This window comes from Fringilla coelebs (genome assembly GCF_963513975.1).
Source record: "Fringilla coelebs genome assembly, chromosome: 3".
Lineage (NCBI taxonomy): Eukaryota > Metazoa > Chordata > Aves > Passeriformes > Fringillidae > Fringilla > Fringilla coelebs.
The window spans coordinates 87,007,675-87,032,488 of NC_140030.1; the positions used below are offsets into that span (position 1 = coordinate 87,007,675).

Sequence of the window (24,814 nt, forward strand, 5' to 3'; positions counted from 1 at the left end):
GTGCCCCGGCCCGGCTCTGCCGCCGCCGCGGCCTCCGGGCCGGGCCGGGCCGGGCCGGGCCGAGCCGGGCCGGGCCGGGCAGCGGGGCACGGCCGGGCCCGCTCCGCGCCTGCGCCGCCGAGCCCGCCGCGCCTGCGCGCTGCCGGGGCGCGGAGCGGCCGCGGCGGGCGAGGCGGCACATGCGCCCTGGCGGCTCCTGAGGAGGGGAGGAGGCGCGGGGAGGAGCGGTGGCCGCGTTCTCCCATTTAGCTGCGAGGGAGCGGGAGAAGCCGGGCGGCCGCCGGGGACCGCCGGAGGGGGGTGGGGGGAGCCACTGTCACTGCGGCCGCCGCTCCCTGCTCCTCCTCCCCCGCGGAGCGCCCTCCACCCCGCCCTCTCCCCGCCCGGGACCGAGTCTGGTGGCCACAAAATGGCGGACGGGGAGCTGAACGTGGACAGCCTCATCACCCGGCTGCTGGAAGGTGAGCGGGGCGCCGCGGGGAGCCGGAGGGCACGGCCGCCGCTCCCCGCGGGAAGAGCCGGGGCTGCCGGCGCGGCGCGGTGCGGGGCGAGCGGGGGGCAGCGCCTTCGCCGCGCCGCCGGCCCGGGGTGGCGGCCGGGAGCGGGCTCGGTGCGTCCCGCCGGTGCCCCGAGCCCCGGCCCTGCAGCCCCGCGGAGGGAGGAGGGGCTGGTGTGCGGGGGGGTGCCCGCCCCGTCTGGCTGCCTTCCTATTTAATAGGAAGAAAAAAAAAAAAAATTAAAAGCGCCTCGTTTTCCATCTTCCCTTCTTCACCCCGGTGCAACTGCCTGGCTGAGGGGCGAGCTGGGGGCGCCTCGCTAGCTGAGCTCTTTGACTCGCTAGCTGAGCGGCCTTTTCTCCCCCGTCCCTCCGGTCGGGTTGTAGTCGCAGCCCTCCGTGTGTAAAATTACGTCTGCGGGCTGCGTTAGGTGTGGGGCTGTGTGTACGTGAGTGTCGGTGGGAGCAGAGGGATTTATGCGCTGACATTCCTCTGCCTGCCTACGGGGCAGTCTCCAGAAGAGGCTCTCATGGGTGGCTGATAAAGGCTGTGGAGGGTTTTCTGTGTATTAAACAGTGATTGTGCCCTTTAAAGTGAGCTCATTTATTGCCTGCTTTTGGAGAAGCTGAGGAATTATTGCTAGTATTTTCTTTTTATTTAAGTCATGTCGTGAATGTTTAGTCTTCTTGGGCCTCTTCTTCTATTAATCTTTCATTCCACATTCAACAAATACCTGGTATGCCGGAGATGAGATGAGAGTACTTGCATGGGTATGCGCCGTTCATTTATTTGGTTGCTGTACTCCTTAGATAGTTGGATCACATTTCAGAAGGCTTATAGAAAGGAATTTATGGAGCATGTATAGTTTGGGAAGTGAATCAAGTTTTGTAAGGCTGAGTTTTGTTTAGTCGAGTTACTACAAAGCAGGGGGTTAGGGCTTTAAGGACTTCTTAGCAGCTGCTATCTCGTTTTTTTCGATGTGAAAACGAAGAACGGCAAAAGCAGTATTTAAAATACATAAAGTCTTTGAACAGCTGTGCTTATGTTTGTGATTTAAGGTATGCAGTGTAGTATAGTATGAAGAAACAAGTATCACTTGAAGTTTCTCTTAGATCGTTAATGCAGATAAAACTCCCTTTTTCTGGATGTTGAAACACAGATTAATAGGGAGGGTTTTAAGACAAACTGAATAATACCCTAGTAAATGTTGATATTTTGGGGGGACATTAAGATACATGTATATTTATGGTTCTGGGGTTTTTGAGACACTCTAAATAATATATTTGAAAGGCATTTGTTCCACAGTAGTGTAGTAATTTATATATAGAGTGCTTTAGGAGGAGGGGATTCTGCAGTGTTTTGGTGTGCAACTTGTTGGATTGTTCTGTTCCCTCTTAGGTATTACTCTGTTTATTTTTTATTTTCTGAAGACTTTTTAAATATGTCTTCCATACAGTTTACGTACACCATAAATACTTGTGTTACAACTTCATTGCTTTTTGGGTTATGGTTCTTACCTTGTGTTTCAGCAGCCTGTCCTGTGCTTCTTGTCTTCCATAGTACTTTAACCTTTAGGGATATGAGTATGTACAACTTCTGAACCATGGGGTGCTTTCTTTCTGCTTGTCATCTGCTAATGTTAGAGGAGTGCCTGGTACAACATCTCGTATCTGAAACATAATAGGTAATTCTTACAGGTTTTGTTTGGAAAAAAATGGCAGCAATTAAAGGAATGCATTGTGTGTCAATTATTTTTGCTTTCTTTTTAACATCTTTTATTTGTTGCACTGCTAGCATATAGCATTTTAACCTGTTGTTCAAACAGCAGTGTTCCACAATGAAGGTTGGTTTGTTTTGTTTGGTTGGTTTTTTGTTCAATTGGCAGCTCACATTCTGGAGCTCATGCTGTTGCTTAGCTGACCTGTTCTGGTAAAGTGAGTTTGAATCCCTCCCCACGCTGGTTGCGCAGAAAAATTTCTGTTGACTCTTATCTCCAGTTAAATTGTTCAAAGCAAGTTGTTTGGCTCCATTACTCACACTTCAACTTTGACTTAAAAGGATAATTTAACATGGCTTTTGTGATGTAAGTGTAAGCGCAGTGAAATAATAAAAAGATATTTTAGTTAAATGCTGTCATGCAGTATATATTTAGTCCTTTTGGTTGCTTTAAGTGAAATGTATGGCTTTAAGTTTGAGTAGCAGTCTACAATTGTCTCTCAGGGGCTGCTACACATAATTTTTCAAGGGTAGCAAATACATATCAAAAGGCACAGCAGTAGGAAACTTCGCTGTTGTCACTGTGTTGCTGGGTGGTGACACCTGTTTCTAGGCTGTGATATTAACTGTCAGGAGTTCTTGCTCCTACTTTAATTAGGTTGCTCTGTTTTTGTCCTTCTGGGTTACATGACACATTAACTTGCCTATTGATTGGAATTGCCTACTTAGATTGTCTTACTTTCTTTGTGTTTGTGGTTTTGGTTTCTTTTTGAGATATTGTCCTAGGTTGACTGTATGATGCTTTTATCCCCAATCGTCTGTTCTGTTTATGCTGAATAATAAGTTTTGCACCTTTAAGACTTGTCCCAGAGTGAAGGGAAGAGAGAAGAAGTGCCCAGTTTGTTTTCAGACACTGCACTTACTCCTCCACATTCCTGCTCCTGGACTGTGTTGTCTGCGGATAGACAGACAGTGGGACAGAGCTCTCCTTTGCTTTTAGTTAGCTTTAGCTAGCTGAGGTAAGGAAGTTCCCTGGGCTGTGGGTTTTTTTTCCTTTTTCCCTTTTCTTTGGACCTGTTCAAACCTGTTCTGGACTGAACACCCAGAGGAGCACCGGCAGCTCGCATCTGTAGCCCCCCGGGCCGGGCCTGGGCCGAGGCATTTCCAGCACCGGAGGGACTGATAAGAGACTGAGTGAGCTGAGCCACCTCCAACCCGGGGAGGGGACTTTCTGGGTTTGTCATCTCTTTTGGAGTAGCAAGGGGTTTTATTGTTTAATATTGTTTAGGTTTTATTGTTTAATAAACAGGTTTTTTCCACTTTTCTCCAAGGAGGTATTTTCTCCTGGACCGGTTGGGGGTGAAGGGCCGATTGAATCTGCTTTCGTAGAGGAGCCCCTTTGGAGGTTCTCTCCCAAATTTGCCCTAAGCCAGGACAGATATCAATATGAATTGGCCTATAGCTGGGCTGCTTGGGAGAATTCAAGAACATCTTCCCAGTCCTCAAGGAGTATGCCCACATGCTTATCTTGAATATGTACTTAGTTACTTTGTAGATCTTTTGAGGGCTGAAAGCCAAATCAATTAACTCTTGAGTTGAATTTAGTGAGAGTTTTCATAGACTCACCTGAACCAGGGTGTAATGAATGGTAGTAGTCTTCTATGACATCAGCTTTTAATTTCCATGTCCTTTTGCATATACCAAGTTCTTCTCTATTCATTGGTTAAGTGGTGACTTTAGGAATGGTAAGATCTCATTTTGAATTTACTTTCTCTTGCAATGTGTCTAGTTCTTGGCCATTAGTTAGTGATACCTTATAAATAACTACTGTTTGGAAATGGTAGGAAAGTAAAAACTCAGGTTTGTGCGTGAAGTCTGAACATAGCAGTGTTTTCTTTTATCTCCATCTTTTTTCTTTTATCTCTTTTCTTTTATCTTCATCTACCAAGTACCATCTGCCAGATTTAAATTATCATTCCTGTTGCTTTACTAGAAGAATGAGGGAGATGCTGGTGCTCTGACATGTGTGCCTCACTATCTTGGAGACACTTCGAGTTTTACTGTCTGTCATGAGTGAATCTGCAAAAACTTGTAGGTCATTCAAATACAGAATTCTGTATCTTTGCTAAAAGACTCTTTGAGTGATATGTGACCATGAAAGTGAATAAGCCAAATTCATTGAAAGAGTGTTTCCTTCTCGTGCTGCTATGCAGAATCACAGATCAGGTTTAGCTGTGTTACAGTACATGAAGATGGTGGTCTTATTTTTACTTCAGCGTGTGTACTTACTACGTGTTATTATTTTTTTCTTTCCTACTATCCCAGCTATGCCATCTGGTGGATGGATTTTTTCCCCAGTCCCTTCTAGCTGTGGACAGCACAGGAATATGCACACATGATACTGCCATGAGCACATCAGATGTGGAATACAGAATAATACCATGATTTCAGTTGGAAGGAGCTTGTAAAGGTCACTTGGTACAGCCCCTCTCTGGTGGAGGGACAGCTTCACCTACATCAGGATGCTCAGAGCCCTGTCCAGTGTGATCTTGACTGTTACCAGGAATGAAGCGTCCACCACCTCTCTGGGCAACCTGTTCTGTGTTTCACTGCTGTCACTGTAAAAGAATTTCATCCATATATCTAGACTTGACCTACTTTTCTTTTTTTTTAAATTTATTTAGCTTAAATCAGTTTTCCTTGTCCGATTGCAACAAGCCCTATTAAAAAGCCTGTCCCCATCTTTCTTATAAGCCCTCTTTAAGTATTGGAAGGCTGTGATTCAGTGGTCTTCTTGAATCCTACTCTCCAGTGTGAACAGAGAAGTTTTTTTCTCAATGTAGATTTTTTTCTCTTGGGCTTTGCAGCTGAAATTGCTGCTTGTTTTGCCTCATCTAGGAATACCATGTATCCCTGTCTGGGAAAAGCCCTGAAATTTGCAACAATGCTGAGCTAAATTGGGTGCACCAGGTCTACATTTACACTACATTCTAAGCTAATTTTAATTTAGCTTAGATGTGTGATGTGTGGAAAAGGTTGCCCCTATATCAAAGCAAAGATACTGGAAAAGAGCGCTGTGAAAGGTGTTAAGATTTCCATGTTTCTGTCAGGGTGTTGGGCTTCCTGTTTCTGTGCTGTGTCCTTAATTTCTGGATATAAGGCATCCCAGCTGGAATGAATCTCTGCTCTTTTAAATTTATAGGTGTCTTAGTAAACACTAGGGAGTTTACCATATGGAAGAGAGGATCTACTTAGGGAAACCCAGACACGGTAACCTTAGGTACAAGATGGCTTTCTGTAAAGGGGCTTAGTTTCTATTGCTGTACAAACAAATTTGCCTTGTCTAGGCAAGACATCTAGCTTTCCTAATTAACAATTTGAATTGATCTGACTGAACTTAATGTGGATCTTTTCTAAACAAATTTAATTTTGGTGAGGCTGAGGGCTACTGGTTCTGGTAGTACCAATGCACCAAAGAAGCTGTGAAATATTTACCCAAGAAGACACATGTTGGACTACCAGTAGGTGTAGGGAATGGTTATTGCTTCAATGTTCAGCTAAAAAGGTGATTTTTATGGTTGCCTTAATAAAGCTGATTGCATGGTGTTCTTACCATGTCACGTGGACTCTTCTAAGAAAGCTCCAAACTTCATTTTCTTGTGATTTTGGAGGTCTTACAGGTTGTGATAAACATAAGAATTTCAATGTTACTTGACTTTTTAAATGAAAGTTGGATTTTAAATTCTTATGAAATAATTGATAGTTTTCCTTATTAGTTTTAAATGGTATAGACTATACTGGTCAAATGTGCTATGGTCAATAACATTTCTTATTTTGTTGCTGTCTTAACTAATTAATATAGCCAGCCAGCCAGCCTGATGGTGTGGTATTATGATATGGTAGTAGTGCTTGCAGTAATAGGCTCTGTAACTGATGCTGAAAAAGGGAGGCAGTTGTAGAGAAATATAATAGACCTTAATGATCTGTTGCAAAACAATACAAACAAACCATGGAGATGAATCCTGAATAAACAGGAGTTATTACCTGGCTTGGTGTGAAATCACTGGATAATTTGCTACTAGAAAAGAATAACTGTAAAAGGACTTGCTTGCAAAGGACTTTTTAAAAAATAGTCTTTAAAAAGAGGAAGAAAATAGGCAGTTTTGGTATGTTTCTAGGAGGGTAGGTATTGTATTAACCAGAGAGGAGGGGTAGAAGAATGAAATTTGTTTCTGGGTCTGTACAGCAGTGCAGATATCAGCCACTTCATCTTTAGCTTTATAAGTGCATGACGAATGGAATGGTTGGCTTGAAACACTGCGCTGAAGGCCAAGACCTAGCATCAGGCAGTGTGCTGGGGTTCTTTATTCTGGCTGCCTGTTTGGCCACTTGAAGGCTCCATGATTCAGTAACTGTTTCATTTAGATACTCTGCAGCACAGGTTTTACTTGAGTCATTCCATGTTTCTCCCTGCTCAGCTAAATCATACTATAAAAAAAGAGAAACACTGTTCTTATTTAAGATAACTGCGACTATAAACTGCTTAAATTTCTCTTAAATACTCCTTATTACCACCAAAGGTAGGAATGTAACTTTTTCAGAAAGGAAGAAGCTGCACTGCTAAGCCCTAGTCTGTGGTGAAGGCAGCATGCTATATTTGGCTGTTGCTCACTAAGGTCAGATGCAGTACTCAGTGAAGGGGCTGTGTAGGGTATCTGCTTTGTAATTTGAAACATTGAAAAGAACTTTCTGTTGTGTGATTTGTCTTAGTACATTGACTAGGACATTTTAGTTTTGCAGTACCATATTTTTGGGGTTTTGAGGTATTCTGTGTTTGCTTTTTGATATTTTTATACCAAGCTTAATATAAACCTTTTTGTGTATATATCCCATGTAATTGTATTGGTTAAGTACCAGTGACATTGATGTGCAGAAATTACACCCATCTTTTTGTATCATAACTTCAATAACTTCTTTCCTTGGTACTTCTCAGAAGTTGCTTCATAACTTTTGTAATTTACCTCCACCTTTCTTGAGTTTTAGGAATTTTATTAGCACTGCTTTAGGGGAAAAGAAAGTCATCCTTTGTGAAATAAGCTGAAATTCTTCATTTCATGAAATTCTTATGCTAGGTTAGCTTTCCAAGTAGACCAGGACAGGAATTTGTGTAATACAGCATTGTGAGAGGCTTCTACCTTTGTTTTTGCGGGTTGCTTGAGTTTTAGGTTCAAGAGTACTTAAGCAAACAGTAAATTCAGAACATGTGATCTTGGCCTTCAGTATTGAATTCTGTAATTCTTGGAACCATGTATGATACAGGATGACTGAGACATCAGTAGGTTTATGGAACTTCTGCGTAAGGAAGCAGGTGGTCCATGGAAAGCTAAAGGAATGGGTGAAGGTTGCATGTTTTCATGGGCTTACTGGAGCATCCCCTGAAGCAATTTTACATTGTCATTTCTAAGTTGTTTGAAGGCCTCTTCTCCATGAGTATTAATTTTGCTGGATAACGTGTATTTAAAGAATGTAAATTCAAGTTTGGGTAGAACAACACCACTTCATTGTTAGGGCTTTTTTCCCATTAAAGGCTTAGACAGTCTCTTACTCTTCAGTGAACTTGTACTTGATATTAAATAAGCCTGCTAAAATGAGTTCACAAGCAATCACTGTTCTTCAGCAAAATACTTAAAATCAAGGTCATCTAGTGAAGGCAATTTTACAAAGACTTTAAGGTTACTTGGATGTAAAAGCACAGTTTTTCAGGAAAAAAGCTCCCAGGAAGACTGATTATTCTATTTTTAGTGAGAAATTTGGGTGATGTACCCTAGGCAAGGTGCAGGGTTGCTGGGTATGCTGCAGAAGAGCTGTATGTTCAGTGATCTGTTCTTGCTGAATTGAGCAAAGTTCTAATGGGTTCCTTTATATTATTGTCCACCAATGTAACTCGTGAATAGAGCTATTCTAAGCTTAGTTCTGTCACAGCACTTCTGAAAATTTAAAACTTGTGTTGTTGGCTTAACTCTCTGTTTTGCTGCAAGGTAGGGAGTGGCTGCTCCTGGATGGCAGCTGAACAAGTTAAATAACAAGATATTCTGAGGGAATAGAAGTTTTACTTTCAAAATTGAGAGTTGCTTTTAAAATCCAGTATAGGATTCTTGACTTAAACTCATGAAAGTATGTAATTTGGATTTGAAAAATGCTGAGAGCAGATAACTTCAGAACATATTTCCAAAAATCAGTGTGAGGACTGCTTGCTTTTTTTTCCCCAAGTCATAGGTAATGCCTCCTTAAGCTTTAAAATCTGTTCTGCTCCTACTATTGACAGGCTGTTCAACATTTGGCAAATACTCCAAAGTACTTTTAAGTTAAAAAAAAAAAAAATAGTTAAATGTCGGAGTTGTTAATCACCAATGATGAAACATCCCACAGAATGTGGGGGGAGTGTATGCTCAAGGGAATTGCTTGTGTGCAATTTGTAAGATTGCATGCTTGCAATCTTGGGTTGTAGTTTGGGGGTTTTTTTTAGATCTGCTCTGGCAAAATTGACTTCTAAAGCCATAATTTCAGACATAGGGTTGGCTGGAGCTAGTGTGCAAAGAAGCAGAACCAGCTTCTTACTCTTTCACTAGCCCTGTCTTAAGTTCACAGAGGATATATTCTTCACGTTGGAGAACTATTTAGATTACATTTTTGATTTGTTGTATCTTTGTTCTAGGAAGAAAATACCAGTTCACTGCAGTTTAATGTGTGGCTACTGTGTGGCCACATGAGTGCATGTCTGCAAAAAAAGCAGAGTGAATGGAAAGGAGAGTGCTTATTAGCAATAATGCTGACTCAATTTTTTATGATACTAGGGAGAAGTCTCTGGGTTTTGATGTTATGATAAAACTGGGAGTGTTACATTCAGTAAACTGGACACTGTGATCTTGGAAAGCAACCCCAGGTAGAAGCTTAGGGTAGCTGTGCATACCATACCTGACTTAGTCAGGTATGGTATGCACAGCTGACTAGTCAGAAACTATTAATGATGGCACAAAATGAGCAGTTTAGTTGCTTAGAGAGAAGCACACCAGAAGCTGTGTAACAGAACAGGTTAAATACATTTTTTCCATTTCATAGAGGCTATGGAAAAAAGCGATGCAAGTGGAATTTGGAACAGCCAATTCTTGACCCATTTTCCTTTTGCTTGCCAGTATTGTTTTACATAATCTACTACACTCTGGCATAAATTTAGAGGGATTAAAAATCCCAAAATTTTTGCTGAAGGTTTTCTTACCTGCCTCTGTGCAGCTTATGTCTTGAATTGCTATTTACTGTTACTGAACTTAAAGTTGCTTACCAATGATTGTGTAGATGCAGAGATTATTCTAATATCAATTAGAGTAGCTTTTAGGTAACTAGGATCTGTTTTGCTAAAATAAGTCTCAGTGTTCAATGATATATTTGCTTTTATTCCTTTTTATCCTGTGCCATGTCACTCTGCTTGAAGCTCACTGGAGGACCAGCTTGTTCTCTCAGAGCACTATGCACGTGAGTTTGTGTATTACAACAGAAGTGCTGTCCCTACTGTCCCTATTGAAAGGCTAATTTATGTAAATCAAAGCTTGTTTACAGCACTTTAGATTAAAGAGAATTAATTTACCTTTAATGTTTATATATTTCTGTGCTGGGTAACTGACAGCTGTTTAAAATGATGGTTTTCCCAATGCTGTTAAAGGCTGTTTGAGCTACAGATTTTTCGATGTGTGAAGCTATGACTGGAGTGGTTAGCTATAGTAACTCGTAAATGTGTCTGAAAAGCATCTCTAATGCTCTCGATCTGATTCTTAGAACCTCCCCTTCAATCTGTTCCTGGGGATTCGGCTTTTGAAAAACTAAATGCGGTGTTGTTTACAATCCATACAAAGCTCAGCTGAGTCAAGGGAACTTGAACAAAATTCTAGTTGTAATGTAAGCTGCTGAAATAACTGCTTAGTCTTACTTGTGTACTTGTACCACAGCTGTGGCACATCTGTTCCGGATGACTACTTGGCAAACCTTACAGTGTCTTTGTGAATCCAGTGAAGTGCTGAGCCTTTCAGGGTTCACAGGAGCCTCTCATTTCTCAATATGTAGTACCCTTATTGCTGATCCCGGAACTGTGGGAGAAAACTGCTTTTATCTTAACTAGCATTGATGATTATTCCTCATGAAACTCCGGGTTTTGTATTACTTCAAATGTAACTGAACCTACGTGTTTACTCTGGAGCTGCAGACTGTTTGGGTGGGAGGGGCCTTTGCAAAGGTACAGTGGTTCAGATCTGCGCCTTTCCCAAAGGATGGAAGTGACTGATAATCACATGCATGCTGTCTCCTCTTCTGAGAGTGATAGACCTGTCAGAATTGTAAAAGTGTCTTCTAACCTGGAAAATCTGAAGGGAGGTAATAAGTTGCTTAGTGGATTTGTCTGTTAAGGACTTGCAGCATTTAGGGCTCTACTGTTAGAAGTAAAGAAGTACCATCAAGGCACTGACTGGCAGTTAGTTATGAAGTCAGGGACTGCGTGTTCTGTGTCTTGCTTCTCATGAAAAAAATCCAGCACCACTCAAAGCATCAATTCTATAAAGCAAATGTTCCAAGTTTAAATCTATGTGTGACTTTCAAAGGGAGCTAAAGGCTGGTGTTGTAAGAAAAACCGATTGGGTCAAAGTTATTTTAAGTATTATGGGGCACCCTACTTGAACTGTTATCTCAGTTTTGGTCTCAGTGCTTGGTCTGGTGCTGCTTCTGGTAATGTTAATGTTGTATATAGTGGGCTTTCCTCAGTTTGAATTCCAAAACTAGAGTGGATATAAGTGTGTGATTCTACTGCTTGGTTTTGATCTGTATGAAATGGCATCATTCTGGTACTGCAAGACATCATGAGAGTTAAATACAGAAGAGAATGTTATTGCTTATGGTTAAAAGAATGCACTGTCCGTAGTGGGAAGACATGACTGGAAAGCTGATTGTGCTGCATGGTGCTTTGGTGTGACTGTTGCAAGCTATGGGTCTAAAATAGAGCAATTGTCTAAATAAAATTATAGCCATTGTAATCTGAAAACTCTGCTTGCATATAATGGCAGTTTACTGTGCCTATCAGAAGGAGTACCAGGTCTCTGTAGGGGATCATTATAAACTATTGGAACACAAGCATTTGAAATTGAGATTATTGGAACATTTTGGTACCTCACAAAGTGGATAGTCAGGTCCTGTGCAAAGTTGTCAAACCTGAGGTTGGTTGGTTGGTTGTGGTTTTTTTGCTAATAATGGGGCTGAAGATGTATCTGTAAGAACATCTCTCATTTGTTTGAAATGTGATGAAATGGAAGCCTGTAGGCATATATTGTTTGCGAGTCACAAACTGATTGTTTCTGATGTCTGCCTTTGTATTCTTCTAATATGTAAGTGAACATCTTAATGCATGAGGAATAATAACACAAAAGTGTTGCTAAAATGCTGTTTGCTTCCTCGAGTGTAGTTGAAATCTTAATTAGCAAGAGTGTGACTTACCATGTCATAAATATCACCTGGTAGTGATTCACTGAGCGTCACTGAAAGAGGTCCTGTATGACACAGCCTTTTTCTTGTGAGGTTCTAATGAGCTAAGTATTTACAATATATCCTCAGCTTCAGATATACTATTCCTCCTGCTCTTTTGGCACTCAAACTTGCTGTCCCAGGATCTAATTTTGCATCTCTTCCCTGCTTTTGAAAACCGCTCTTCAGTTCTGCTTTTTCATGTGTTCCTGTGCCTGCTTCCTAACCTCGGTTTACCAAGTGTTTGATGTTTATTAAAAATAAATATTTATAGCACAGTGTTGGCGTGGTCAGATGTGCAGTTACACTGGGACAAGAAAGCAGTGATAACCAGAGCAGAGCATTTTGAGTTTGACACTTTGGACTGTAGTACTAGGTGACCTAGGACAAACTGTTTTCCCTCATACTCTTTCTTCCCTATTGCACAATGTAGATAATGCTAGACGTAATTATACTGATCTCCTCTATATAGTAGGTTTTCTAGGAACTAAGCAGAAATAAAAGGTAAAGGGAGGTTATGTTAATTAAAAAAAAACATTTACAAGCTTACTCTTCTGTTTTGAAGAGGGAAAGCAAGTGACCTAGGAATTTGCTATGTGTGAAGAAATAGTTTCTGCTCTTCTGTTCACAAATTTATTAGACTAACTGAAGTTGCAGCTAAATTTGTTATGAAGTAAAGTCTTACTGTACATGAATTTGAAAACATTTGAATTAGAGCTGCAAAAGTTGTGTATTACCTTTCCTTGTAGGTACTACCATGGTTTAATGCTGAATGTTTTTTCATCTAAAACAGATGGCAGGACAGGATGTTCACTTGTTGTAGACACTGATAGATTCTGGCTTATTTGTTTGAACTCTGAAGTTCGGTTTGTGCTTAGATGCAAGACTGAACTGGATCGGCCAAAGTGACAACAGAATTGTTCTGTTTTGCTGCCTCATTAGACACTAAAGCCTCTGACAGGAATCATACAGGTACTTGTAGAAAGAAGCAGCTGCAGATAAACTTGCCAGAGGGTATTGCTTGGAGTGCAATAACATGCAAATGCTTTTGATTTTATGCTAAATATAGGTCTGAGTGCCTGACTTACAGGTTTTGTGAATTCAGTTTCATTTCTAATTAGAATGTTCTTGGCTGTAAAGGTTTCAGTAATTTAAGAGCCATTATATATGAAAGTTCCATCAAACTTCCATAGTTTTTAGTATGATGTTTCTAATACGGCAGTTTCAGTTTATTTAAACATAATAATGTCTATGATTTTTTTCTTTGTATTTAACTAGTGCTGTTAAACTTAACAGTCCTAAAGAAGTTTACGTTGTGCTAATGTGGAAGTGTTTTCAGATTTTCTGTTCTCAAGATTTTTCTCGTCTTTTATGAATACTGTAGAATAAAGGAATTGCTAAATTAAACACTTCTTAAAATTGCTCTTTATTCAGATATGGACAAAAGCACAGCTTAAATTGTTCTCTTCTGAGACCTGATTCAACAGGAATGCATACAGATCTTTAAGCACAGATTACCACAGTAATCTGAGATTAATTTTACAATTCATTGGCCAGCATAATTCCAAGGTATTTGGTACATACATACAATATGACGCTGGCTTTTGTCAAAGATGGGTTTTAAATACAGATCATCTGCATTTAGCTATTGCTATATATCTGTGTGGCAGTTACCTTCAACTGTTAAATATCTCATTTCAGTACGAGGATGTCGTCCTGGGAAGATTGTTCAGATGACCGAAGCAGAAGTTCGGGGCTTGTGCATAAAATCACGGGAAATATTTCTTAGCCAGCCTATTCTTCTGGAACTAGAGGCACCTCTGAAAATTTGTGGTATGTAAGCTTGATATATACCTGTTATATGTAGGTCTTTTAATCTAGTTCTATGCTAGGGGGATTGGAAGAATACTGAGTCAGGCAAATGAGGTTGAGTTGGGATTAGAGGGAGGTCTTCAAAATCTTGAATGTAGTTTTCAGGCAGCTAGCACTTGGTACATTGCTAATGCTCCTCAGGCTATTTTGGAGCAAGTTTCCTCAGCAGTAAAGGCTGCTTGTGCTCTCATCTAGTGCAACTTTTGCAACCTGTTCCTTGCCTGTGCAGAGCTGGTGCTCTTCTGATCACTATTTCAAAAAGCAGTTAGCTGCTTTTAAAAGACCCACATGTTGCATGTTGAGGTTGCTCACTTCAAAGCATAACAAGACAAAGACCTCTTGAAAAGAAGCTCTTGAAAAATTGAAGGCATTGTTAGTCTTTCAACTGAGAAAGTGAAACTGAATGCAGACTTAAATTAGGCGTAGTTACCATGTAACAAATTCCTTGAGCTTTACAGCATGTTTTGAAAAACGTCAGTATTACTGTGAAACACAAATACAACATGTGCATTTTTACCTCACTAAGCATTTATAAGATGCTAGACTTCTTCCAAAGTACACTGTAACTACAAGCTTGTAAAAATTGTGTAAAAAGTTTTGTAAATACCAGATTGTAATCATCCTTCACCTTGCTTATTAACAATAGACAATGCCTTTGAAAGCATAAAATTCCTTGAATTAGATTAGTTGAAGTGTCATAAAATTAAAGGGGAAACAATCTTTGTATTCATTACTACTTACATCCTCATAGATTAGCTTCTTCCTGGCAGATGCAATGTCTGCAGTGTTTCTTACATTGAGAGGATATTACCAATTTAAAAAACCCAAACCCCAAAATAAAATAGCCAAACCCGCAAACCAACTACTAATGGCAAAGTCATTTTTAAATGACTAATTGCTTGGTAGGGTGGGGAGGAAAAACCAGCCCAGCTTGCCTAATGACATAAAGATGAAGGTAAAATGCAATTTTATCACATTGTGGTTTCTGTAGACTTTTCACTGTAGTGTAGTCGTATTGTATTTCTAGATGAAGAAAACATGGAAACTCAGGTAGATTATACATAAGTCAGGGTCTGCAAAGAATAATTGGCCTACTTCAAAGTAAGGTCCTCTTCATCTGTTTAGATTGAGGCAGTTGAATGGACTGTTAGGTGTGCAGTAATAGGTGTAGCTAATGGACAGCTAAATAAGGCATTTGTTATCTTAAATCAGATTCCAAACACAGTGAAAGTACCAGGAAGTGTCAGGTGCATTTAAATTTAATATTGGAGCAATTGTCAAAGCTGCATTTAGATAAAAGTGAAAGAAAGATGATTGCTTTCACCAAAAGCAAAATATGCATCTGGTAATGCTTTGAACTATTACTTTTGTGTGTTCAGGCTATGCCTGAGGAGCCATAATAGGATTGTCTTGTATTACAATCAAGTCAGTTCAAAATAAGCTCTACATCTCAAATGGCTGTGTTTTAATGTAAGATGAAAGATGCTCTTATGTAAATGTCCATTTTAAAATAGATATGGTTTTTAATGCAAGTCTTTTATCTGGTAGACTTCAACTTGTGCTCACATGAAGCTGTATTTTAAAGTGCTAAGTGCCCTGAATGGAATGGTAAATGCCTCGGTACCTTTCTGAAATTGTTTCTGCAAAATGTTTTTACCCATTAAGTGCATTTGTCCCTCTGGTGCATGTGTGTAACTGAAAGTAGTTATAGACAACATAATATTTTCTGGAGTGCGTTTTCTTGGTAGTTCTTTCTGTTAGTGATGAAGGCTGGGGATTTGATTACATGATCCTGGATAACTAGACTCAGCATAGAAACAATTTGTTGAGGAGTCTTCTGCTTCTTCAGGTTGTGACCTGGAGACTTCTAAATATCAATTAGAATACAAATAATTCTTGTTGCAACATGTGTGAAAGAGATTTTAGCCAGTGGATCTTCAGATTTTGACTGAAATTGGGTAGTAGATACTGATCACCTCTATTAGAAGAAAATTGGAAAAGTGATTCTTCTCCCCGAGTGAGAAGTAGTTATGGGAGAATGCTGCCTGAAGGAGGAAGTATTGCATTTTTCATGGAAAATTTAAAGGAATATAATATAGCATGCACTCTTCTTACCACTGTATGCTTTAAGAGTTGAACCAAAGAGCATACAGGTTTGGAAACCTTTTATCTTTTTTAAGATGAAGAAAGTTGTGTGAGTTGTTTTTTTTTTCTCTTTTGGGGCTGTAGTAGCTTGTGCTCTACTGGAGAATAACTCTGCTCAGCAAAGTCAGGATTTTGTCACTGAAGAAGCAGCATTAGTGAAGATACATCTATGTAATGCTTAATGTACAGGACCAGGAGGTACTGAATCTACATAACATACAGCTTGTACTGAAGGCTTTTGGCATATCTGTTTTGCATCTAGTCACTCTGATAATAAGTTTTCCACTCAGGTGGAATACCTTGCATGTATACTGGAAGTTACTGTAGAGCAGCTTTGGCCTCTTCACCCATGTGGACAGCTCAGAGATAGTTTAGCCTTGGCTGCTCTGATGTGATGCGCTGTGGTGGTGTAAATGCCACACAGAGCTGTTCCGTAGAAACTGGTTTTGAAACTGGCAGTGTGAAGAGTAACATGACAGTATTTTTCCTAACAACAAGCTGCGGGGTTGAGTATCTTGTAAGAGATGGAGTCTTTTGAGTCTGTCTTGCTTACATGCATCAAAGGAGGAGTTAGTCTAAATGCTGGGGGATGGGATTCTTAGTTACAGCAGTGTTATGGAAATTGACCTTTGAAGTAAGTGTACTTTGCCAGCACAGTGTTCAGTTTCTCTCCAGTCTGAATTCTTCACTGATCTGTTTTTGCAGTAGATTATGTGACATTTTTGAGGTACATTTGCTTCCTGGTCATATACCTGTTCAATTAGAGGTTTTCTTTCTGACCTTGTTTTAATTTAAGTAAATTAAAGCTTGGTTAGAAAGCTTATGCTTTATAGTGAAGATTTTTGTAGCTTTTGCCTTTCAGACTGGCTTCATACCTGACATAGCAGTTGTGCAGATATGGTGAGTTATTTATATCCTGTGAGTGCTTCAGCTTTAATATTAGCATGGTTCTTACCTTTGTAATGCATATTGCCAGTTTTTAAAGGTAATATTAATGACTTTTTTAATGTCACTGAATAAAAACTAATTAGCTGGCTTAAGTTCTTGACTTGTTTAAGTCTTTCTGTTGTTGCACTAATCCTTGGTAAACCTTTTTTTTTTCAGGTGATATCCATGGTCAGTATACAGACTTGCTTCGATTATTTGAATATGGAGGATTCCCACCAGAAGCTAATTATCTTTTCCTTGGAGATTATGTAGACAGAGGCAAACAGTCTCTGGAAACAATTTGCCTATTACTGGCATATAAAATCAAGTACCCGGAAAACTTCTTTCTCCTAAGAGGAAATCATGAGTGTGCTAGCATCAATCGAATCTATGGATTTTATGATGAATGTAAGCAAAAGCTATTACTTTTGGAAGACTACACCAGACTAATATTTTGTTTTGTTAACACTTGTAGTGACTCTTGTAATGCAAGGGTTTCAATATTCTGTGAACCTGCTTTGAAACTTTCTAAGTTCCAAGCCGAGGTTAAAGTCACTCTGGAGCATTACTGTTTTTTTCTTCTGCTGTCCTTGAAATGCTGTTGTAAGAGATTGAGACGTTAGTGTGCTCACAGAAATAGAACCCTATGAAGACAGACAGTTTGCTAAGATTTTTGCTTAGGCTTTGATATGTATTACAGGTTGTCTTTAAAAACCAGCTTCCTCTTCCTAATGTCACACACTGTTTTTGTAGGCAAGCGGAGATTTAACATTAAGCTGTGGAAGACCTTCACAGACTGTTTTAACTGTCTGCCTATTGCAGCCATTGTGGATGAGAAGATCTTCTGTTGTCATGGAGGTAAGCTGATGGCTGCTTTTAAAAGCTGTATCTAAACTTGATTTTGGGTTAATGCTCTACCGAATGGAGTGTGGCTGTGTGTACCTGATATTTAGCTGGAGATATTTAACCTTGTGTTGTCTGTAAAGGTCGTGCTTTTCTGTGCACTTGTCAGTAGACTATCATTCTTACCTGATGCACACTGCCTGCTTGTGCCTGAGGGGGGAGTGCATCTGTAAGTATTCCCATCAGTGTATCCCTCTCTGAAGGTTACTTAATGCTAGAGTTATTGTCTACTTTGCCACATTACTTGTTGCTGTTACTGTATATCGGTGCAGCCTTCGCTAACATTGGCATCCCTAGCCGTGAAGAGTGGCTTTCACAAGTAACCTTGGCTCTGTACTCTCAGCCTCTTTAACAACACTTTGGTGGGAGGGACCGCTGAGGTCACACAGACAAGCCTGCAGCTTGAAGCGAGATGTTTGTTAACGCTGGAACAGATTAGACATGGCTTGCATGGACTTCACAAAGCCTTTGCTGCTAGACAGTCTACATTCTGTGGGTACCTATCCCAGTGCTGTCCTGGTGTACTGAAAAAAGTGTTGGGTGTTGATCTGACTGAGGGCTGTGATGTGTCTGAATATTAGAATGTACCCAGGTTCTCTTCTTTGTAGAACAGGCCTTGCCATGATTTTATAGGCAGTGATGCTTAATAGGCTTTCAGAAGCTTGCAGTGTCAAAGAGTTGACAAGAATTTCAAGAATTATTGTAGAAAAAGCCATCCTGTCTTTTGCAGCTGTGTTTGCAACTGCCTCCATTAATAAGCAACTTAATGCCTTTCTCTGAGTGATCTAGAAATGGTTTGGTAGATGTCACACCTGTGTTGCCAATGAGATGGAAATTAGTGGAAATGAAAGCAATGCAGAAACATCTAGTTTGAACACTTCCGTTTCCAGACTTCATGAGGTTCTATTGATGGCTGCCATCCTGCCTTTATTAATTACAGGTATCAATTGAAGAGCTATGCCTGTATGGAATGTGCTTTAAAAATGGTCTGGAGTATTCTTGTGTCTTCTATTGAAAGCTTTTGCCTTCAGTGCCTGCTAGAATAAGCAAGATGGGTCTTATACATAACATGCTCTGAGATATTAAGTCCCTGTAAAAACATAGTTAATGCAGTAATACACTTGGGTCTGCCAGTCTCTGGGTAACACTGACATGTCAGAATATCTGTTTGTTTGCAGCTCATCTTTTAATCTTATTCTCATGCCATGTGGGGGTGTTTTCTTCTTTTTTAAGAACTGGTATCTATCTTACAGGCTAGATCTCATAGTTTTAAGAATGTGAGATAGAGTCACTTGTGCACCAAGGTAGCCAAATACCAGTGGCTAAAAACCCATGTAATAAATTAGTCTCCAAAACAGCTTATGAAGGATTACTGTTCTGCTGTCAACGTATATTTTAGAATTTTGATTTTTTGGAAAACAGAGCATGAATAGTAACAAAATACTGGAGTGTTTCAGGCAAACAATTAAATTTAGGTGGAAGTTAATCAAAGCAGCTTAGCAGGTAGAGCAGAATGCTATGACAAAACCAGTAGCTTTGTGTGTGCACTTGAGACCTGAACCATGAGAAAGAAGCCTCGAGAGCTATTTTTCCAAGAAAAAAGATTTAAAGTTTCATGGGTAAATGGTGGGGGGGGGCCATGTGCGAATTAAAAGTTTTCCTACTTGACTAAACAAGAGGTTATTTTTTGCCTAGTATGCTTTTAAGGATCTTTTTATGAAAAGCAGTACTTTGTTATTAATTTCTAATTGCCCCGTAAATTGTACAGGCTTAGTCTATAACTGAAACTATTGCCACTCTGAACTATCTGTAGCTGTGAAACAAAGTGAAAAGACTACTAAAGTGCTGTGTGCTCCTAATAAATAGAAGTGGACGTTCAGCACAGAAATAAGTTTTGCCCTTTTTCCACTTTTCTCCAGTCCTATCCAAACTGCATTCCAGATCCAATGAAGTAATGGACTGTCAACGCCTTTTCATGATGTTACTACTCTAATAGACACTGAGGCAGCAACACAAACCATTCAACTCTGCTGGAGGTTGAAGCTAGCATATAGATATAAGGTAGGTGCCTTTTTTACTATATTGCGCATTTTTGCATAGTTTATTTTAAAAATATTGTCCTCTGGGATATAATAAAACTTTGCAAAACCGCATAACATAGTAAAACAAAAGGCACCTAACTTCAACCCCAGTAGGCCACCTACAATAACTTAATATATTGAGTCATCTCTTTTACCTACACTTTTCTAGATATCTGTTTTGAGTTCTCCATCTTGCAATATAACTCACACCTCTCTTGCTACCCCTGTCTTTAAATGGTCAGGCTAGTGAGAGCATCTTTCATTGTATCTTTTCCATCAGCTCCCTCTCTTCCCACATTCCTCACACATGTAATAATTTGTTCTTTTTTTAAGACTGCCCTCTCAACTAACATCTAACTTTGCTCTTTATCTCACTTCATTAAAGCTTATTCCATAACCATTCCCGACTTCTCCCTTTCTCTCTGCATTGCATTCTGTACAGCACTAGTCCTCTTATCTATGACAGCCCTCTCTAGCTCTAATCTTTAGAGAACTTACATGATTAGTTTCAAGTTTCTATAAATGAAGTCCATATTGTAGTGTCATATTGATGGACTAGGTTGGGCTTACCACACTGGATTGAAGCTCTGAGATGGGATTTGTGTTTGTACAGTAAAACACTGCATTTATGTAGTATTTTTAGGCTCTGGAATTCTGTTTTTCTTGTGACATTAATGACAATGAACTGGATGTTATGTTTATCTCTACTTAATTTACATAGTATTCAAGGATCACACTATAGAAATTAGTACCTATCACACTTACTTTACCAATTCCACACAGTCAAAGAGTGGTTCAAATAAAATTTGATGAGTCTGCCAGGAGTGATGAGAATTATTTGTTTTCCCTTAGGGAAGAGGTGGTCTTAAGCTTCAAAAATACAGTATACTGAGTATACTTAAAGGTATTTTTTCTGTATTTAGCTGTTGTGACGAGACAACTTAATTGTTTATTTTTAGTATGCTTTAGGTTTCAGCAATCACTTTACTGGCAGCAGCTTTACAGTGAGTTTTGGCATTCTTATATCCTCCATTTAACACTGATCATGTAGGACTTTTCTCTGTAGGTATGAATTTGAGACATTAGCCGTTTCTTTGCATGCAAGAGGAGTTAGGAAAATACTTAGGGAAAGAAATGATTGCAAAGAAGTCTGCAAACCTGCTGGCAATTCCATAGGGTTTTGCTGTTTTCCGGTAGTGCAAAATAGCACAAAAATGGACAGCCACATGGCTTTGACATGGTTTGTAGTAACATTTCCTTTTAAAGAATCATAGAGTGCTTTGAGTTGGAAGGAACATTAAAAGTCACCTAGTTCCCAATGACCCTGCTGTGGGCAAGGAACCTTCCACTAGACCAGGATCCCCAGTCCCATCCAGTCTGGCCTTGAACACTTCCAGGGACTAAAGATTTATTTTGGGTGCAGCCTGAAATGCTGAAAACTGTAACTTCATAGAAAGTCACAGACTGATCGTGTTTATTTCACTGAGACTGCCCATTGCAACCTCTGGGTGTGGTGCCGTGTGCTAATGTAATGTGTGTGCAAATAGATCAGGCCTGGGGAAGGGGAAGTGGTAGATTTGTCAAAGTTTAAAAGGTGATTTTCTGCTAGAATTTATATTATTATTCCTGTATTGTTGTGTTTATAGACTTGATTAATACTCCCTTTAAGTAGTTTACTGTTGGATTTCTGCCATCCTTTACAACCTCAAGGCAAGAGCATGAAAACAGCTTTAGCAAGCTGATGATGATAGAAGGCTTTTACCATAAGACTGCTTCAAGAAAGATAATCTAAAATCTTCATACTTGAAGAAAAGTTGCTCAAGTCTGTATCAAATGCTTTGGTTCCTGTCAAATATCATTGTTCTTGTAATATATACATTGCCACTGTGCAAACTCTGATGTTAGCTGAAATTATTTTACATGGTGAAATGACCTTTCCAATGTCAGCTTTCTTCTGTCCTGTTCAGAGTTCTGGACTGAGTCAAATTGATATGGTTTGTTAACGTGAAATGTGTTTCATCACAAATTAGGTCTTCATGTTCTATTTTCAAATTTGCAGCTTTCTTAATTAGATACCTTGGCCTAAGTAATTTAAAACACTTAGGACCCTTATTGAAGGACACGTTCGGATGCTGTAGCATCTAGCAGGCTCTCTTTCATGCCTGTGCGCCCCAAGCAGAGGAGCTTTAGGGTGTGTAAACTCCTCAAAGGGTGGCTTTGGAATTCCATGCTTTAATTGTAGTTGTGTGTTAATGGTAAACTATTGAAAGATAGCTGTGTCTGTACCAAGTGTTTTGGGGTTTTGAGTAATCAAAGTACTGTGATTTTATGATTGACTTAAGCAGCTGAGCTACAGTAGATGACAACCTCCATGGCTAAAAGGATGGTGATGAGAACCCCTTGCTATTTTCACTTGCGTTGTTCTCTGTCCTCTACTCAGCAACTTAATTGTCTTATAGCAAACTGCCTTTTGTTTATGTTGCAGTGGAAACAATGGATGCTGTGTGCCTTTGAACCACAAATCTTGTGTTCTCTGGAACCCTTTCCACAGGTAAAATGCGTATATGAGTCACTTGTTTTCTTGTACTTTTACAGGATTGTCTCCAGATCTCCAGTCAATGGAGCAGATCCGGAGAATTATGAGACCTACAGATGTTCCTGACACAGGTGAGAGAAATGGAATTTACTGTAAATAAGTCTTAATGATGAAACAGGTTTAATCAATTTCTGTGCAAGCAGTGTAGTGAACGCAACCTCTATTCACAGTACAATATTCCTTGGTGCCTGTATAGGATGTGAGCCCTGTTCCTCATGATGGCTATGTCATCTGATGTGTTAAAAGTTGTTGTATGTGCTGTTGTTGTTGTTGGTTGTTACTGCAGAGTAGGGTATGTTTTTTGATACATGTTTTTGGTTACATTATTCACAAGTTTCCCTTAAAACATCTTAGAAATGTAATGAAAGATAAAGGAAACTAAATAGGTAGTTCCCCTTGCCCTGGTTAGGCACGCACAAACCTTTTAGTCTATCAAAAAACATAACTGTTCAAAGTTAAACAGTACAACAAAGTTAAATTTCCTGGATGTTTGGGCTTCTCTCTATTTGTCTCCTTCCTCATTAAATTTGAAAAATGCAGCTCTTACTTCACTGCAGCTGGGATTTCAATTGCATCTATCTGTGTACTAGTTGTGAAATTTTCTTGTACTAGGTTATTCTGTTTATAAATGTTAGATGCAAATTGCTAGTGCTTTCTGTACAGTGTTCTTTTGAATGGTTTAATCAGTCTTGCTCAGTGTCTCTTTTATTGCAGATATTTTTACTAGTGGATTGAAAAGACTGTTGAGCAGTATAGTGGGATAGTTTTTAAAGTGTTGATTTCAACGGTGGTCTGAAATTAACTTTCAGAGGAGATACAAGATCTGAACCTTTATTTGAACTTAAGTTACAAATAAGTTAGAAGAATTCTATTTCCTGTAATGTTCCTTGGCACGGAGTAATTCAGGGACTAATGTTAATATATCTACTGTCCCTTAAACAGCACCACTTCTGTGCAAGCCAGTAGATACACTCCTGACACTAAGATGCATTATAGACTGATGAGTGATTGTTTCTGTAGTATAAATTACTACACTGTTTGTCCTTTTATGCTACTTATTCACTCAATGCATAACCAAATAAATGTCAGCACAAACAAGTCAATCTTTGCATATATCAATGTTCCCAGAAAAGATGGTTTTATTCAGCCAGCGAATAATAGTGCTTGAGGCACCCCCACTTCAGGAATGCCCTTACAGAACGTAGTTCTTGTTTCCATGGACACTCCACTGAAATCATCGCTCTTCTTAGTACCTCCTAAAAATAAGTATGGAGATTTCTTGTTAAAGGCTTTTATTTTGTATAGTGTTAATTTTGCTTTCAGAAGCAATAGCTGTATGTGTACTGTCAGAGCTAAAATGAAATGTCCCATCAGAGGCATGTGTGCTGTGGTACAGTGACAAAGGTCTTCATATTTAAGGAAACTGGTTTTACATAATGGAAGTAAATCTTGCAGAAAATTAAAAATAAACTGAAGTAGTCTCACTTCCATTAAAGTTTTAAGCCGTTCAAAGCTATCCCTTTGTGGACGGGTGCCACTTGGGGAATATTTGTGTTGATACAGAAGTTTGGGTAGATGATCATGTGGCTGTGCTAGGATTAGATCATTATGATGGCTTCTTCTAGCCTGATGAAAAAAAGCTTTGGAATTTCAACTGCAATTTAAAGACCTCTTAGGACAGATTTGCCTATTGTTCTGTATGACCCTAAAGATTATTTGATTTGGGGGAAAAAATAGAAGAGGAAGTACTTGCTAAACAGCTGGGACAAGCAGCTTCTATCACTTGCTGGAAACTCATGGTAAGAAGCCATTAGGGATTGCAGGGCAATTATTGTTTTGAAAAACAAAGTTACTCAATATAGAACTAAATTTCAGTAAAGTTTTTGTCATGCACTGACTGTATTCAGTATTTTCTCTCTAGCTGGAAATATTATCTAAAATCCAGTTGTACTTGTTCTGTTCTTTCTCTTCTAAAAACAAATGAAATTTTAGCCTGTTGTTGAAGAAGAGCTGTGTCTGGCACTGAAGACCATTTGATAAATATATGTAAATATAAAATGGTGTAGTTGCACAATAGGTTTCAAACATTGGTTTGCTTGATTACAGCTTGAAGGATCTGTTGTTTAAGAAATAACATCTTCAACATTTTGTTTAGCAAGTAACAAAATAACAAAATGTAAATGTCAATCAAGCTTTTGAATGACAGATAAAGGAGCCTTCTGGCTTATCTTTCAAATTGTGAGACAATGCTGTTAAGTACTTATATGTCTATGGGTCATCACAGGTAAAGAAAGTGCAATTTCACAGGAAGCTGTGAAATGCCTTTGTTTGTATTGCAGTTGGATTGGCCTGGTTCTTTCTCATGCTAATATTTATGGATAGTTCTGTATGTGTAAAGGCATTGCAGTTGATGTAGAGAAATTTTTTTAATACCCGGTGTTAACTCCAGAGTTGGCTGACCTTTTGTTGGCAGAAAAAAAAAAAATCTTGACCAGTGCTGAAATGCCAGAGAGGGTTAT

General features: G+C 39.4%; 1 protein-coding gene across 1 annotated transcript in view; it reads left to right on the top strand.

The window, feature by feature from the left end:
* The first annotated feature begins 221 nt into the window (after positions 1–221).
* The window catches only part of PPP1CB (protein phosphatase 1 catalytic subunit beta), a 29,422-nt gene continuing 4,829 nt past the window's right edge, over positions 222–24,814 (top strand). The window contains exons 1-5 of the mRNA XM_084203201.1: positions 222–461; positions 13,473–13,604; positions 16,893–17,123; positions 17,469–17,573; positions 22,295–22,366. Coding sequence (XP_084059327.1) covers positions 410–461; positions 13,473–13,604; positions 16,893–17,123; positions 17,469–17,573; positions 22,295–22,366 — 592 coding nt within the window. The 5' untranslated portion in view covers positions 222–409. The remainder of the gene's footprint in view (positions 462–13,472; positions 13,605–16,892; positions 17,124–17,468; positions 17,574–22,294; positions 22,367–24,814) is intronic.